A 13,877-nucleotide genomic window follows, 5' to 3' on the forward strand; every position below is an offset into this window, starting at 1 on the left:
GATGAATAAAGCTCGTGAGCCCCAGTTATGTCATGTTTGGCGAAGTAGCCTTGACTCGAAGCGTAAATACTTGTCATTTCCAAGCGCTTCGGAGGCTTTTGTCAATTCATCATCTCCAAACTCCAGTGGAGTGCTTGCGGTCTTGGAACTCGGCCGCTAGTCTCGTGAAATGGGGCCGGGGCTGGGGCCAGGGTCATGAATCTTCCACCTTCGGCCAGATCCCCACGTGGTTGAGAAGAGGGCCAAAGCATCGTGATCTGGGGTAGTTGTGCGGGGTGAAGCACACGAAGCGGAGCTACGGAATATACCCTGTGGCATGGTTGAACGTGAACGTCTGTACTGAGTTCCAACCTGACAATAGTTCATGATCAACGAATAAGTTGTGATCAGGTATTGAGTGCTAAGCGGAACTGCATCGGCGGTCCTAGTTTCTGTGGATCTTGCAAAAATTTGCGAAATCGCGGCACCTAAAGTCGGCAGTCAAAAAACTCCACCGATTCCGACTTTCGGAACCACTTAGACTTGAAGTTGCCGGTGGAGGCTTTATTATGCATTTTCTATGTTATGACCCAACCTCATGACTTTGTGACGACAACTCTTCGTTTCTCGGTCTATTCAACTTTGACACAATTGGTTTCTTCACAACTACCAATCGAGAGCACGCAAAATGCCATTTCTAAACCCTCAGCCCAAGATCATCATCGCCGGTGCAGGGATTGGTGGCCTCACAACGGCACTGTCCCTCCATGCAGCTGGTTACACCGACATCCACATCTTCGAGGCAGCGTCACAACTCACAACTCTTGGCGTCGGTATCAACGTGCAACCCTCCGCCATTCTTATTCTTCGCAATCTCGGACTCCTGGAAGCTTTCGAGAAGACCGGCGTCAAGACGCAAGAGCTCAACTTTTACAACCGCCACGGCCACCCCATTCTTAGCGAGCCGCGAGGTCTCAAGGCAGGCTATGCGGTGCCTCAATTTAGCGTTCATCGCGGCGAATGTCAGATGCTGCTTCTGAGTGCCGTCAAAGAGCGATTAGGCGAAGGGGCGGTCAACCTCAACCACGCTCTGACAGGGTTCTCACAGGACGAGAAGACCATCACAGCGGAATTTTCGCAGCGCCGAGATGGTGCGCCAGCAGGACAGTCAAACGTCACAGGTCATGTCCTCATAGCCGCCGACGGGATCAACTCGACCGCGAGAAAGGTTCTCTATCCTAACGAAGGCCCGCCGCGATTCTCGGGCCGCATGCTCTGGCGCGGCTGTATTGAGCGTGAGCCGTACCTCACCGGAGCTTCAATGGTATGGGCCGGTCACGCCGATCAAAAGTTCATTGCCTACCCCATCAGCCAACGTTCAGCAGACAAAGGCAAGAGTCTCGTGAACTGGATCGCCGAGCTTAGGATACGAGACAAGGACGACGAGGATCTCACTCCGCCAAAGACGGACTGGACCAAAGCGGTCGACAAGTCTGTGTTTGAGGGTCCGTTCCAAGGATGGCGGTGTGGTGGGCTTGAGATGAAGGATCTCATCGACGCTACCGAGAAGGTCTTCGAGTTTCCCATGAGCGATCGGGACCCTGTTGAGCGTTGGAGTTTCGGCCGTCTCACTTTGCTTGGCGATGCTGCACATGCCATGTACCCGATTGGCTCCAACGGCGCTTCGCAAGCCATTATTGACGCGGAGACTCTTGCGAAGCAACTTGTCGAGAACCCAGATGATGTGGTGGCGGCGCTGAAGGCGTATGAGTCGGAGCGGTTGCCAGCCACGTCCAAGATTATAATGGCAAATCGAGGAAATGGACCAGATCACGTCTTGCAAGTTTGCGAGGAAAGAGCGCCTGATGGGTTTGACAACGTTTATGATGTCGTCCCGAAGGACGAATTAGAAGACATTGGTCGAGTTTACAAGAAGGTGGCTGGCTTTGAGATGGAGAGCGTGAACAAGAAAGCACAAGAAACAGAGGGTGTTAGCGAGAAGTTAGGATTGAAGAGTCCGGCTGAGTGGATTTAGGTCTTAACTATGTACCAGAAGATTGACACTTGGTACCCGGCTTTCTGAGTAATCCTAGTTGACTGTAGCAGGGATATCAGAGCATCAATATGTCACTGGGTACTCTAGTACCTAGGTATTCCAGCCTAGAGCTTCGTAAAGCGAATTGCGTTTCACAAGCAGCTTGGGCTCGAAACATGAAGTCATGTGGGTTTTGTTTTGGCGCCTCTCAGAACGATAAGTCTTGTGCAACTGGCCTGTTCTAGAAAACTTGGAACCAATAACTCCGGTAATAAGCTGAGCTGGGAGCAAGTTGTCAGAGGCTGAATATGACTTGTCAATGTCTCTGGTGCACGGCGTACTTCCTGCGACCGTTATGGTATGATGGCGCGAGTCCAGACTCCTGCACCTGAAGTCAACGTGATGCTGCGGGTTGTCTTAGACCCCTGGCTGAGATGTACATACGCCACAGGATCGTTAGGTTCGGCCTAGCATCTCCCTGCGCGGCAGCTACATCCAATCCTCTTTCGGTACCAAAGACATTGACAATCCATAGCATCTTGGCCGTTGTCGCAGCAGCTTGAGCCACAGGCAAGGGGTCCGGCAGTCAAGTGAGTCTGAACCCCGGCTTGTGCCACCATATGGCCTGCGCACCTCCTGTTGCGGCATTTCACGCGGTCAAGTCGATTCAGTGGCCCTGGACAGGCCACTGAGTGGTGCATTGAAACCAAACCGCGGAAGGCTTACCTCTTTCTTCTTATCCTACAGTGTCTGTCTCATCAAGAGCGAGGTGAATACACCGCAACTACGACGTGCTCCATCTATCGATTGATGTCATCACTTCGAAAATATGTACATAAGAAGAACTCCAAACTTCGTCTATCAAAGCTTGAAAAGAAAGGGGTTGCGATAGAGTAGATATTTAACCTTTAAACTTTCTGCCCAGGCTTGAAACTTCAAGACACCCAATATCACATGTATCAATCCGCGTCAAAAGTGCTAAGAGCCACCGAAGGGGTACAAAGGATCAAGCCGACTACCGGTAATCCACTGTTGTTGGGCATAGTCACCGCTCATAATCCACTGGCCAAAAAAATACAAGAGATAAATGTAGGATTCTATCATCTGCAACATTTTGCTTTTTCCGCTTCCTCCCTTCTGGACCGAACCACACCAGTGACGAAATGGTCCAAGCTTGGGAGGTTGGCCCCCTCCGGTGGCCCGTGACTGAATATCTTTCTTTTCCGTTCTCGCCGTCTTCCCGGAATCCCGACCTACCGTCCTTGGTGTTTCATCTTTCTCAACGTCCCATGATATTACCACGGCTATTACCTCGCTGCCAGAATGGCGTCGTGAAAGGACACCATGGATAATACGTTACCGTCGACAACCTTACGAGCAATCGTGTCCTTGGTTGTCCTCTTTGTCCTGGCAACGACCTTTCTCGCTCTCAGGATTTACGCGAGAGTCGTCGCGCTGAGAAGCTGGCGACTAGGGACGGACGACTATGTCATACTTACTGCGTGGGTTAGTATGCGCCTCCACGCAATTCGTCTTCAAGTTCTCTGTTGCTCTTCTAATACGATATCTAGATTCTCTTCACTTCTATGATATGGCTCCGTGTCGCGCTTCTAAGTGCGTCCACGTTTGCGGGGATATTAACCGTCCCCAAGTACAGCAAGATCAGTGGGGCAGCCGGGATAATGTCAAACATAGCGTGGGCGCTAAGCAAGACATCATTCGCCTTCACGCTCATGCGTTTAATGACGGGGAAGCTTCGGTGGATGCTGTGGTTTATCATCTTCTCCATGAACCTCTTCATTGCGCTGTGGCTGCCGTTATTTCTCAATCCATGTGGCCCTGGCGGACCGGAGCCGTGCTGGCCACGCGAAGTATCCGTTCCGTTTGGGATATTTGTTAACGGTAATGTCATTGCTTCTATCTATGTCACCCAGGGTTCATTCGAGGTTTGGAATCGCTGACTACATGTATCTCACGCGCAGCATATTCGGCTTTTTTGGACATTTACCTTTCCTTGCTACCGTGGAAAATTATATGGCCCCTTCATCTTAGCACACGAGAACGGGTCGGCATCTGCGTTGCGATGAGTATGGGTATCGTGTAAGTTTCGATTTCGCACCCGTTGTATCAACACTCGAGTTTGGGGTTCGTCTGTTGACGTCATTCGCAGCGCTGGAGCTACTGGGATAGTTAAAGTTTTATATCTCTTCGGACCACAGTCACGTAGTATATTCGACTCCGGAAGTATTTGTAAGTTTTAATGCACCTGGTCGCGATCGAGAAGTCATTAAAGGCGATGGACTCATTTCAGGCTGATACTTCCTCCTTAGACACATTAAGCACCCTCTTCATTTGGGAAAGCGCTGAGATATCAGCCACAATCATGGCCACGTCGATCCCCATGCTACGGAAACTAGCCGTGAACGTCACAACAAGGCATTCCTCGCGCGGAAGTAGCGAAAACACTATGCTATCCGTATTCCAGCGCCAGCTACGTATAGCTGGACTGAGCAACGGTGCCGATGGCCAACACGCAGATCAGCCCACGAATTATACTGGCGCTTCTTCTACGAATTATTCTCGGGCTTAAGAGAGACTAAGGAGACAAACTCTCGAGCCTTATTACAACATGAGTCAAGCGCAGGCTACCCTATTCGGATGTCACCAACTTGGCGAAGAGGATGGACAGTGCCCTCATATTGGCCTATGAACCAACACACAATACTCAAATCTTTCTCGCATGGTCTCACCATGAGAGATTAGCTTACTCGCTCCTTGAGTCAGCTTGTCCATTTTGATCGGTCCCCGATAAAAGTACTAGTACCACATAGAATATTAATGAATTGTCAAACTGTCAAAAGTAACCCCCTGCTCTACTTGATAATCAATACATGCAGGGATTAGGTCCCAATTATTCCAGGGTCCCTGCTTCTGGTTTCATGCCAGTGCATACTGCAACCAACCAAGACGACTGTATCTCACGACACATGTCTTTCATCGTGATCTCATGCACGTAGTTACGATAAAGCGACCGATAGAAGTGTATAATGTATTGCGGAATCAAGGATGAATCAAATCTCTGCGTTAGCTTCAGATATCAAAGCATCTCAAGGTCAAAACGCGATCGAGGACACCAGCTTAGCAAGACCTCAGTCTCCCAAAGGCGCAACAATCGCACATCAGTGATGCTGGAGTCTTTCATGGACAAAATTTCACGTTGGTAATTCCCTTGCCCAGACCAAGTGACCGTCTTGCGCCGGCACGTTGAGGACTATGACTCGGAGGCCCCGGATATCCGGGCAACACAGAAGTAACATTAGTTATCCGCAGTGGTATGAACACTGGTTGACCGGAGACTCCGTCGCCAAGGCGCCCAAAGACTGTATCCACTGTAGTAATCTGGTCCGGGCGGTGAGATGGCCCTACGAGATGGAGAAGATCTGATGACACAGCCTCGCCAGTATTTGTAGGGCATTCATGGGTCAATATCGTATTGCCTTCGACTACTGTCGTTCGTCGAGTCATGCTCAAGCTGCATCGGATGGGTCGGTAGTGAGCCACCACGCCTCGATCATCAGGAAACTCACCCGTACAACGGAACCGGGGTTCGGTTTCGGGATCGGGATGTAAAAGTTTGAGAAATGCGCGTGGATACTCATAGCTCAGGCTAGTTACGAATATGAATAGTACCGGAAGATTGCATGACTTAGTCGATGCATCCCACCGGTCGACGTTGCAATCCCCCTTTTGGGGGCGATTGTTCCATTCTGTGTTATTCGCAAATGAATCAGCCGCTGGTCATGAACATGTTGAAGTGCTTTATCAATATAGTTGAAGTCTATACTTATATGCATAGAGTTAAAGCTCGGCTACTATGGCCCAAAGAGACATCTTTTGCACCGTACCACACCATACCGCCAGGTTATATGACACAACAGACTTGGGTTCCTGGCAACTAGCCCCATAAGCCAACAAAATAAACTTTGATTTACCAGATCAATCTAATAAGCTTTCATAGCTAAGCGCAACTGTGTAAGGTAGTACGATCTGAAGGAACGGAACTAAGAATCTTCGGGCCCCGACAGCCGACACTTTACAAGAGTCTGAGAAATAAACACTGGTACTATTGATTGTGTGACTGCATGCGGCATGCGGCATGCTCTGAATTCCACTATAAGATGACCGTGATATCCACGACCAACAGCTTTATTTTTCCCCTATCGGAGCCCACATCCTCTACTAGTCTCCGTTACACAAACAACAGAATGAAGTTCCTCACCCTCGTCATCGCCCTCACAGCGCCTCTGGCCGCACACGCCTGGACGGGACACGTCTACGGCACGCAGTCTGACTGCATCAGCGGTTGCCCGGCCAAGGTAAACCTCACGTGAACTCCATCATTGGCTCTCAGATACTGATCATTAGAAACAGTGCAAAGAGCAGTCTGGCACCTATGATGGTTGCTCAGGGGGAGGCGGCGCTACTGCGCAAGATTTGTAAGTCCTTGCCTCAGAGACGTCTCTATGACTTGCTAACATTCAATGTCAGTGTCTACTGCAACTGCCGATAATTATTGGATCCGGCTGTAACTCGACGTAAGGTAGCATCGCGTACTCGAGCCACCTAAGACTTCAACTATGATATACTCTCTATACACAAGTCACTGTACATACAAATAAGCGTTGCTCCATGCCGATTGGCCATGCCGATTGGCCCGCATGACGTTTATTCCACGCTCTAGACCTGGTGCTCAGGGACTGAACTATCTATCGAACTTGTTGTCTATCTTGTCTTGAATTCGGGTTTGCCGGAAGGACCATGGAGGTCACAGGTTCCCCTGCGGCTGTGGCATCTTCAGTTATTGTTGACGAGTCAGCACTCCTCAAGCATCTAATACTTCGGCCGTCTCGCCAATGCTCTCCTAAGCAGTCATTCAGCTGGTCATCACCTCACTTTCTGGCTCCAGATATGAAGTGTTATGAGTCCACATGATGTATGGGGAAATAAGCAAGGTAAGGTGGTAGATGGCCATTAAGTCGAGGGCCGTGGCAATCGGGGTTTCATGTCTTGCAATTGCCGAAGAAAGGCCAACACTAGGACCCTTTGAACTTCCAGTTCCAGTTGGAGTAAGTATGAACGAAATTCGTGACTGCTTCGAACACTAGGTACTTACTCTCCAACACGTTCAACATGTTGTGAGATACTTGTACCTCTCGGTTGCGTGTTCGGATCCAGTCATCACCATCGGCAGGTGTATAGTGAACAGTTGCTCATCTTGAAGCAGACTCTTTCTAGAAGCAGTTGCAAAGTGGAAACTGACAACGAAACGCAGGAGCATGTCTTTTTCTCCGCCAACGGCTGTGTAAGGCTTTCTGTTCAAGCTAATTGATGTATCCTAAGCCTCTCATCCGGGTTCGATGCATCCATGATGCAAGGTTTTGAGTCTACAGAGTGAAAAGTTTAGCCCCACCTTTTGTTATCAACATCGGCCCTAAGTGTAGAGTTTACGATAATCTTCTAAAACACATAGAGGTCTCTTGAAGGTTCACAGAAAGAAATGCCCCCAAACACATGATATTATCAAGGATCAAGTCCAGCAGCCATGCTTTTGCGGTTCCCTCCATCGGGATCGTACATTATGCAATGACGTTTCTCGCGAATACATTACTGAGAAACCCCACTTCGACACTCAAGAGGAATGTCATTGGAAGTGAGAGGAGGCCTCATCTCCCCTTCTGTTGTGTTGTTCGAAGGATGCTTGGGTGATCCCACTACTGGAAACAATCACAGGCGGATTTGTTTGGCATCTCCTCTCTGGACAAGCCTGAAATGCATCCTGCCGGTCGCAATTGCATTCTCGGACATCTCAGCAGCCTCCGCGGAAAACGGTGATGAAGAATGGTGACTTGCGAGCCGCGCCCCTTTCAAGGGTGGCATAAGACTCCAGGCCAAGATTTCTGAGTTTTCGAGGTCGATCGATTACAGGGGCCACGCTACAAGACAGCTTGAGCCGACAGGTATGGACAAAAGAGTTCAGGTCAAGATTGAGATGTGAATCGACTCAAGTCCCTCCTATTCCAAATCCCTGCCTACGGACATACACTGTTTACTGACTAGTACATTACACTGACCAAAAGACCATCACTCCCAAGTTCTTCAAAGACGTAGGTGAACTACCTCCCGCTGATGCTCCCGCCACGCAGCGACAGGATCCCAGTCCCCATCAGCTGCAGCACTCACACTCTTGTCCTTGACACCATACAGATACGGCTTCTCGTTGGCGTAGCACGCCGTCTCTGCTTCCTCAGGCAACGTCCCCTCAAGGATATACCGCTTCGCGATCCCATCCGTACAATCTGACGTATCCCTCGACGCATGCCCATACCCATGATGCGCAATCAACCTCGCGTTCCGCCCCATCTCGTTCAGCAACCTACGCCCGTTACGCAGCGGCGTAGCCGGGTCATACGTCTCCGCAATCAACAGGATCGGGTTCTTGAGCGTGTGGTTCAGGTCCCCGCGGTACACGTCCACCGGCTCAGGCCAATACTTGTGGACCTGCTGACAGGGGAAGACGTCAAAGAAGCGCGAGTTGCCCGCGACCCAGGACTGGGACGACATGTTGGCCCAGAGCGATTCCCACCAGACGAGTCCGTCGACTGGCAGCGGCGCGTCGTAGGCATCTGCGCAGATGACGATGAAGGCGAGTTCCTCCGACGTCGGCCGCTTGTTAGGCGTCGCGGGGATGGTTGGGTCGTATTGCCACGCCCGGTCTTCCAGGTAGGCGGCGGCAAGGGTCGAGTTGCCCTGTTCGAGCTCATATAGCATCTGGGCGAGGGCCGGCCAGCTCTGGGCGTTGTAGAGGGCCGAGTAGATTGCGGCGACGAGAACAGAGTACGTTACGAGGGACGGACCGCTATCCTCCGTGTACCCGATGGCAGGGCGGTCGATGAGGGATGTAATGAGGGACATCATGCGCTTGTCCAGATCCTTAAGTGCAACGGGTTCGCCGCTGCTGCTCTTGAGCTTTGCTAGCGCGCAGTGGTCCGGCCCGGCGTTGATGCATTCCCCGAGGAACCCGTCGTACCAGGCGTGAGTGCCGTTGTCAAGCGCAGTCCATCCGAAGCCGCCCAGTTCGCGATGGTCGCGAACGTATTCCGTCCCGTCAAGGATCACCCGGCCGACGCTGTCCGGGAACATGTTTGCGTACGTCTGTCCGATACCCGTGCCGTAACTGACGAGGTATCCCGTCAGCTCATTCTCACCCAAAGCCTTGCGGATCTCCTCCAAGTCGCGCGAGACGATGGCGGTGCCCATGAAGCGGCCGAGGTCGCCGTGGACTTCCCAGCAGGCCTTGAAGGTAGCGTCGTTCATGGCATCGGCGATTTGCAGTTGGTGCTTCGGGTCGGCGGCGACCTCAATGTATTGGCCCGTCAGGATGGACCAGTGGTCTCTGTCGACGTCGTAGGGGAAGCAGGATATGGAGGGGCGGGTGATGTTGACGCCTCGCGGGTCCCAGGCCAGCACGTCGAATTTGCCATCGCTGAGACGCTTAGTGACTTGCTCCGCGACTCTCCATCCGTACGAGGTTCCGCTGCCGCCTGGGCCGCCGGGTTCGAGGACGATGGTGCGCTCGCTTCTACCGCCCGGTGGTGGGTTTCTGGTGCCGTTGTCGGGTTCGCCTACGCGAGCCAGGCCCGAGACCTGATATTTGATGATGGCGAGCCGGACGATCCGGTCGTCGGACTTGTTGGTGTAATCCAGCGGTACTTCCAGATACCCGCAGAGGTAGATGCCTCGGCTGGTGAAGGAGTCACTATCGTCGCGATCAACTGAGACGGTCTTGTTCCCCCAGCTCCAATTGAATGGGTCAGGGTCGAAAGTACTCGCCCACGTCTGCTCGGGATGAGTGTCATCGAGGGCCGGCGGGACTGAAGCGTTCGTGCAAGGGATGAGTTTGAAGGGATCTTTGGGCAAAGGGAACCGTCCAAACGGGGATTCTTGCACTGGGACCGGGTGTGGCACAAGATCCAATCCGTGGTTCTGGTCTAACCGGAGTTTTCTTGTGAGGTAAATGTTGAACAGACCAACTGCCAAGACGACGCCGGCGAATATGAGCCGTTGAGGTAGTCCAGTCTTTCGGGACGGAGGCGGGGGTGCCGGCCGCGGCTGGATCTCTGTGACCTGCTTCTTCTCCATGTTTGCTTTCGTTGTGTGGAACGCAGTTAAGCACAAACAATTCCAGGAAGATGCATTGGGGGATGTATAGCAGGATTGAAGGATTGGAAAGAAATTACCTGATGGCAATGATGACGAAGAGCACGCGTTCGCGACGACGCTGCCCTATGAGGGGTCCCGATCCTTCAGGTGACGATTGCCTTCTCACCTTCCCGTCTTGGCGGGTGTGCCTATCGGCCGAACAGACCCATGATTGCCGATTTCGGCCCCGAACACTCGGCCGGGTGGCCCGGCGGAAGAAACTCAGCTTCAATTGAGAGCCCAACAAGGCGAGCACACAGACAGTGAAGATGAATTTGTACAATTGGTATCGAGTGGTTATTAAAAGAAACGTACAGACTCATGAATATGAACTAAGAAAGCATCCCGGCCCCAACTCAGACATCCGTCTTCCGGTCATGCGGAAACGGGGCTTCTTTTGATTCCTTGCCCGAGGAGTCGCCTCTGCCAAAGGGCTTCGTCTCGCTCGAATCCAAATCCACGCTCGCTCTCCATCCCATCCACCACCGGCCGCTGAACAGCTCTTCCATCCTCTCCATGGGGATGCCCTTGGTCTCCGGCGCCCAGAGGCCGAGGACGACGAGGCCGACGCCGCAGATGCACGCCCAGAAGACGTATGCGCCCCATACGTCGAGGCTGACAAACATGTTGGGCGTCACGCGCACCACGGCGAACTGGAAGAACCAGTGCAGGGCCATGTTACTCGCGTAGCAGACGCTGCGGATGCGGGTCGGGTAAATTTCCGTGCCGTAGAGGTATTGCACCGTGCACAAGCCGATGGACCAGCCGACGGCGTAGATGAAGACCGAGGCGATTGCGGCGTCGGAGGCGGACTTGTTCGTGCCGTCTATCCAGATGGCCATGTAGATGGCCATGTATATGTGCGTGATGCATTGCAGGAACAGGCCTGTCATGAAGCACCGGCGGCGACCAAAGACGTCGACGAGACCCCACGTGAAGACCATGGTGAAGACAAGCTTCACAGCACCGTACGCGCCGCTGGTAATGAGAGACGTGTTATCGCCAACCACACCGGCGTACCGAAAGATCTCAGGTATGTAGTAAGTAATGCCGTTTCCGCCGGACCATTGCGCGACTGTCTGCATGACGGCACCGAGGAGGAAGCGCGTGCGGTAAGTAGGGATCGTAGCAATGTCCTTGATGATGGCCCAAGTGGACGAGTCGGCGAGGATCTGGTCCCGCATGCGAATCTGTTCGTGAATCTCGTCGTATTCGAGAGCAAGGGCCTGGTCGCTCGGGTCGGCGTGCCGGAGCTTCGCGAGGACGGCAAGGGCTTCGTCGCCGCGGTCTCGGGAGGCGAGCCAGCGGGGGGTGTCGTCGAGGAAGAAGGACGTGACGAAGGCTATGCCTACGGGGATGAGGGGGATGGCGATGACGAGGCGGTACTGCATCCTCGTCGCGGCGAGGGTCGCGTTCGCGGCGTAGTTGATGAAGAAGCCTAGATTATGATAGGTCAGTACGTGGGAATAACGGGATCGTGATACCAGGGTTTACTCCGGGAAGGGTGCCTTACCAATGGTGAGGAATGACAGTAACACAACCATGTAGATACTAACGACCATGCCGCGCGACCTCGCGGGCGCAATCTCGGAGAGGTACAGCGGCGCAACGACCGTGAGTCCTCCGGCGCCGAGCCCGCCCCATATACGGGCAAACAGCATCAAGCCTAGGATGCCGGACGAGAAGACCTGCATCAAGGCCCCGGTCATCCAAACGGCGATGAAGAGCTGCCATGCCCTCAATCGTCCAAGGCGGTCATTTACGGCGAGGGCGATGATTGAACCGAAGGCGGCGCCGAGTACTCCAAAGGACGAGATATTGGCCTTGCGATCAGCCAGACCGGACTCGTTGCCCTTCCAGAGACTCGACACGAGACCAAAATCCTCCTTGAAGGACGCAAGGCCCGTTGACGCGCTGAACCCGCCCTCATCGTAGCCTACGGGAAGCTAGTTAGCGCACCGCTGGTTTGTATCTTTTTTTTGGTGTGTGTGGACGGTGGAGTAAAAAAAAGGGACGGATTGCCTGTCAAGGTCGGACGGATGTTGACCGCAAGATCTAACGGGAACTGACTACTTACCCTTGGGAATAGACCCGCACGAGATAACGATGATGGTAAGGAGATAATAAGTGTTGAATTGGACCATCTTAGAAACCCCCGCGACGCACTTCTTTACGTCGATATCGAACGAAGGGTTCTGACGGATTGGGCGAGAGGTTTGTTTGCGGGCGCAAACCAAGAAAAAGAGTGCCAGCGGTTTGAAATGCAAAAAGAAGAATTTTCAAGCTCTTTTGTTCCAGTCGTAATTTTTGCCCCTTATTTTCCGATACGCAATCTCAGACGGGACGAGCTCGCACCAACACCCACCTCCGATCCTTCGCCTCACTTTATGTTCTTCGAATTCGCCTTATGGTCTTCGTACGGATAGAGAGTCTGTGTCACCGAATCTCGTTTCCCGTTGGACGGAAAACCGTCGTCGTTTGCTTCAAGACAGAAAACGCGGGGTGTGTGGGTGAGGGGAACTCGATCGTATCCCACGGGGTAAGACGGCTGCAGTGCGCGGCCTGGGCCTCGCCCTCGATGGGAAACGGCTCAACGGGTAACCTCTCACGACGTTCTCCGGATTTTTGGATGGGCCCTGGTGTGCCGCCCTGGTTCGACTGGTTTCGAACCCCACGATTTCGTTCGGTGGGCGATCGCGCGGGCAAGGAGAGGAGACGCGAGAGGAGATCTCGTGCAGAAAAGAGAGTGGGGGTAGATTGTATGGGCTTAGAGAACTTCAGACCTCTTCGCAGAAGGACATCGGACGTTGACCGAACGAAAAGGTCGCAGGAGGGGAGGCCGGGAGGGTGAAAGAAGAGCCTGGAAGAGACTACAGATGATGGAGGGGGGAACAATCTTAGTAATGTCACCCCACAATCGGCCGGGAGTTGCGTTCATCCAGTTCCCAAACTCTCTCCAAGACTCTCCAAGATTCCAATAGTCCAATCCCATCACATTCACAGCCCTTCCCTCCCGCTGCGCCGCCCAAGTGCCGGACTTGGGCTAAGGCAAGGGACCAATGTATCCCCCAACGTCAAGTTCGCAGTAGAGCTACATGACTTGGCCTATTCTGTACATTGGCGTCGAAACGGTATTCCCGGGGGGCTTCCGGCCGGGTTCCAGGCCACTCATCCGTCCCATCTCTCTTTTACTGTGTAGACTCTTGCGACCAGCCTACCGCTGATCTCTCTCTGCTACCGGCTCTTCTTTGTGGCTCTCTCCCTCTCAGTCTCTCTCAACTCTCGGTCAACTTCCGACGGCCCTCGCAGCCGTACGTCGGTGGTCCGCGCCCTGACTCGTGGCGAACAGCGAGCAAAGTGACGCTGCCACTGCTTGCTTTGCTCTCTTTTCTACTACCTAGCACAACCAAGGGCAACTAGCTACGGCAAGTATCCGTAGTATCTGCAGTCTCTCTCCACGTCCGTGGTAAGTTTAAGGGCCGCTGTCCAATAACCCGAGGGCTTGGAGGCCAATCATCCCTCCACTCCGTGACTTGACACCGCTGCATGGTCGTCGGTCAGGTTCCATGGTGTGTGCCGAAAATAGGTGAAATAATGTATGTGT

General features: G+C 52.9%; 4 protein-coding genes across 4 annotated transcripts; 2 read left to right on the forward strand and 2 right to left on the reverse strand.

Annotated features, from left to right (window-relative positions):
* Nucleotides 1-474: 474 nt before the first annotated feature.
* BDP55DRAFT_227463 (uncharacterized protein) lies at nt 475-2,218 on the forward strand. Its single transcript, XM_060566121.1, has one exon. The coding sequence runs from the start codon at nt 668-670 to the stop codon at nt 2,012-2,014; it is 1,347 nt and encodes a 448-aa protein (XP_060427218.1). The 5' UTR covers nt 475-667; the 3' UTR covers nt 2,015-2,218.
* Nucleotides 2,219-3,074: 856 nt separating this feature from the next.
* Nucleotides 3,075-4,879, forward strand: BDP55DRAFT_670550 (uncharacterized protein). The gene is made up of 5 exons (XM_060575391.1): nt 3,075-3,520; nt 3,586-3,916; nt 3,997-4,114; nt 4,185-4,264; nt 4,345-4,879. The coding sequence occupies exons 1-5, from the start codon at nt 3,359-3,361 to the stop codon at nt 4,602-4,604; spliced, it is 951 nt and encodes a 316-aa protein (XP_060427219.1). The 5' UTR covers nt 3,075-3,358; the 3' UTR covers nt 4,605-4,879.
* A 3,033-nt stretch (nt 4,880-7,912) lies between these two features.
* On the reverse strand, nt 7,913-10,523 carry BDP55DRAFT_670552 (Alpha/Beta hydrolase protein). The gene has a single exon (XM_060575392.1). It carries the CDS (start codon nt 10,211-10,213, stop codon nt 8,171-8,173), a length of 2,043 nt encoding a protein of 680 aa, XP_060427220.1. The 5' UTR covers nt 10,214-10,523; the 3' UTR covers nt 7,913-8,170.
* A 106-nt stretch (nt 10,524-10,629) lies between these two features.
* BDP55DRAFT_556688 (general substrate transporter) lies at nt 10,630-12,417 on the reverse strand (the record flags this gene model as incomplete). The annotated part of the gene is made up of 3 exons (XM_060569615.1): nt 10,630-11,711; nt 11,787-12,209; nt 12,351-12,417. 3 exons carry the CDS (start codon nt 12,415-12,417, stop codon nt 10,630-10,632), a joined length of 1,572 nt encoding a protein of 523 aa, XP_060427221.1.
* Between the last annotated feature and the right edge of the window lie 1,460 nt (nt 12,418-13,877).

Source organism: Colletotrichum godetiae, assembly GCF_030913485.1.
Source record: "Colletotrichum godetiae strain CBS 193.32 chromosome Unknown BDP55scaffold_32, whole genome shotgun sequence".
NCBI lineage: Eukaryota > Fungi > Ascomycota > Sordariomycetes > Glomerellales > Glomerellaceae > Colletotrichum > Colletotrichum godetiae.